The 2,902-nt window shown below is 42.7% G+C and overlaps 1 protein-coding gene across 1 annotated transcript; it reads right to left on the bottom strand.

The window, feature by feature from the left end:
* Positions 1-834: 834 nt before the first annotated feature.
* Positions 835-1,398, bottom strand: LOC141673821 (uncharacterized). Its single transcript, XM_074480557.1, has one exon. It carries the CDS (start codon positions 1,396-1,398, stop codon positions 835-837), a length of 564 nt encoding a protein of 187 aa, XP_074336658.1.
* Positions 1,399-2,902: the final 1,504 nt, after the last annotated feature.

Genomic DNA, 2,902 nt, shown 5'->3' with positions numbered 1-2,902 from the left:
TGTATTGGCCTCAATTCCCCTCTTAGAAACCATAAATCCTAAGAATTTTCCAGAACCTATTCCGAAAGCACACTTAGAAGGATTTAACATCATTTTATGATATCTTAAGACCTGAAAAGCTTCCCTTAAGTGGGTTACATGGTCTTCCTTCTCGAGGCTTTTGACTAGCATTTCGTCTACATAAACCTCCATGGATTTCCCAATAAGGTCCTTAAAAAATCTTTTTCACCGACCTTTGTTACATGGCACCTGCATTTTTGAGACCAAATGCCGTAACGAGGTAATAGAAAACACCAAAGTCAGTGATAAATGATACCTTGAGAATGTCATATTTATGCATCTTGATCTAATTGTATCCGCTAAACCCATCCATGAAACTCAGCATCTCGTGCCCTGGAGTAGCTTCTATCAGGGTGTCTATTCTCGGAAAGGAAAACAATCCTTCAGACATGCATTATTTTATCGGTGAATTCATGCACATTCTCTATTTTCCGTTAGCCTTCTTTACCATTACAAGATTCTCCAACCATTCCAGGAACTGTATCACTTCAATGAAACCACACTCTAAGAGCTTCTCAAATTCGTGCTTGATAGCTTCCTGCCTTTCAGGGGAAAAAGTCCTTTTCTTTTACTTTACGGTCTTTCGATTCGGATTCACGTTCAACTTATGGGTGATCAACTCCGGGTCTATACCGGGCATATATGCTGCCGATCATGCAAACACATCGTTATTCTCTTGTAAGAACCTTATTAACTTTCCTCTAAGCGGCTCCTCCAGCGATGCTCCAACGAAAGTTACTTTTTCGGGATCCCCGGGAGCCAAAGGGATCGGGATCAAATCTTCGGCCGGTTTTCCTCGCTTCTCACCATTCTCACAAATATCCAGATCTTCGATGGGCAAGACCTTTCCCCGGCTCCATCTGCCCTCAACGAGGCTACATAACAGCTTTTGGCCATCTTTTGGTCTCCTATTTCTTTTCCTATCCCGTCTCTAGTTGGAAACTTGATTACGGAATGGTAGGATGAAAGGACTGCCTTGAAGGCATGTATACCTTTCATCCCCATGATCGCATTATATGTTGATCCAACCTTAACCACCATAAAATTCAACATCTGCGTGGTTTTCCTTGGCTCCTGCCCCATTGTTAGAGGTACTTTAATTATGCCTTCAATCTGACATTCGACTCCAGTGAAATCATATATCGGCTTATCGGTCAGGGTTAGTTGAGAATTATTGTATCCCATCCTTCTAAAGGTATCATAGAGTAAGATGTCTATCGGTGCTCCATTGTCTACAAGGACTCTCTCTACCGGGCTGTTTCCTATGATAGGTGTTATGACTAGGGGATCATCATGGGAAAACTTGACTCCTTCCAAGTCGAAATCCTCGAATGTCATTGATAATCCTGTCTTGCCCTTTTCGGAGCTTATCCAACAATGTGCATGACTTCTCTAGCATAGGCTTTTCTCGAGTTTTTAGACGGTCCTTGGGGTTGGGGGTTTCACCCCTGATCATCTTGATCTCTTCTAAGGTCATTGAAATTCCTTCTTCCATTATTACTTCTTTCTCCTCTTTCCACTTCTCCAGTATACTTACTCAATCTCCCTTTTCAGATAAGGACTTCAATTTCATCCTTCAGTTATCGGCACTCGTCGGTGTCATGACCAACATCTTTGTGAAATCTACAATATTTTCTTTTATCTAGCTTTGCAGGATTAACCTTCAGGGGTTTAGGCCAATGAACATCCCTATCTTTCTCAATTTTCATCAAGATCTAGCTCCTAGGAGCATTCAACCTATCATACTCGGTAAACTTTTGTCCAGGCTATACCTTCTTCGGGGTTGAGTCAACGTCTTTCTCAACTCTAGGATACTTGTAATTGACATTGTATTCTTGATCTGTTTTCCTCTTCTTACCACCAACGGGCTCATTATTTATCACCGTCTTTCTCATGCTCTCCTCCACCTGGATATATTTTCATGCTCTATTCTGGGGCTGTAGCATATTTTATGGTGGCCGCTTGGCCAAAGACATCTTGAAGAACTCATCCTTGGTTCCTTGTTGTAATGCTATCATAACTACCTTATCATCAAGATCTGGGACTTTTAAGGCCTTCTTTGTGAATCGATTCAAGTAGTTCCTAAGAGACTCATTTTCCCCTTGTACTATACTCATGAGAGAAGCAGAGTTTTTTTCATACACCTTCTCGCTGATGAATTGCTTGATGAAATCTTGACTTAAATCTCTGAAGGACCCAATTGAGTTTGGAGGTAAACGGTTGTACCACCTTTGAGCCATACCTGATAAGTTTTGAGGGAAAGCCTGACATTTGATTGCATCACTCGCGGGCTGCAGCAACAATACATTAGAGAAGGTCGTGACGTGATTATCTGGATCTCCTGTTCCATCATAGGTCTTTATAGTCGGCATCTTGAACTTCCTTGTGATATGGGTGTTCATGATTTCTGTCGTGAAAGGCGGGGTTGGATCGTCTGGGTCTCCCAGGGGGAGCAATTCAAAAGGGTCTCCTCAAGGGGAATCCACTGATTTTATCCTAGGAGCTTCCTCGAAATCGATGACCTAGGTAGTTCTCCTAGTTTCTCTAGCTCGGTTTGGCTGCCTAGCCTGACTCCTTTCCATGTACCTCCTTAGCCTTAGGATTTCTGCCTCATTGGCACGTATCCTTTCCTAGAATGTCTGGGATGCCATTCCCTGAACTTCCTGAAAACCAAGTTGCCTGCCCCCCACGGGGTCAATGCGCCTACCTTCAATGGGCTCTTTATCCCGTCTCCTCCTCCTATGATGAGCATTTTCATCAGTTGATTCTCCACTTTCCTCAGTTGTATAGGGGCCTGATACGTCTATTTCATTGTTTAGTGGTTGTAGACCTCTAAGATAAT

The sequence above is a fragment of the Apium graveolens genome, chromosome 7 (assembly GCF_009905375.1).
Source record: "Apium graveolens cultivar Ventura chromosome 7, ASM990537v1, whole genome shotgun sequence".
Taxonomy (NCBI): domain Eukaryota; kingdom Viridiplantae; phylum Streptophyta; class Magnoliopsida; order Apiales; family Apiaceae; genus Apium; species Apium graveolens.
Note: the sequence above shows the minus strand (reverse complement) of the source record. Positions and strands in the feature narration are given on the sequence as shown.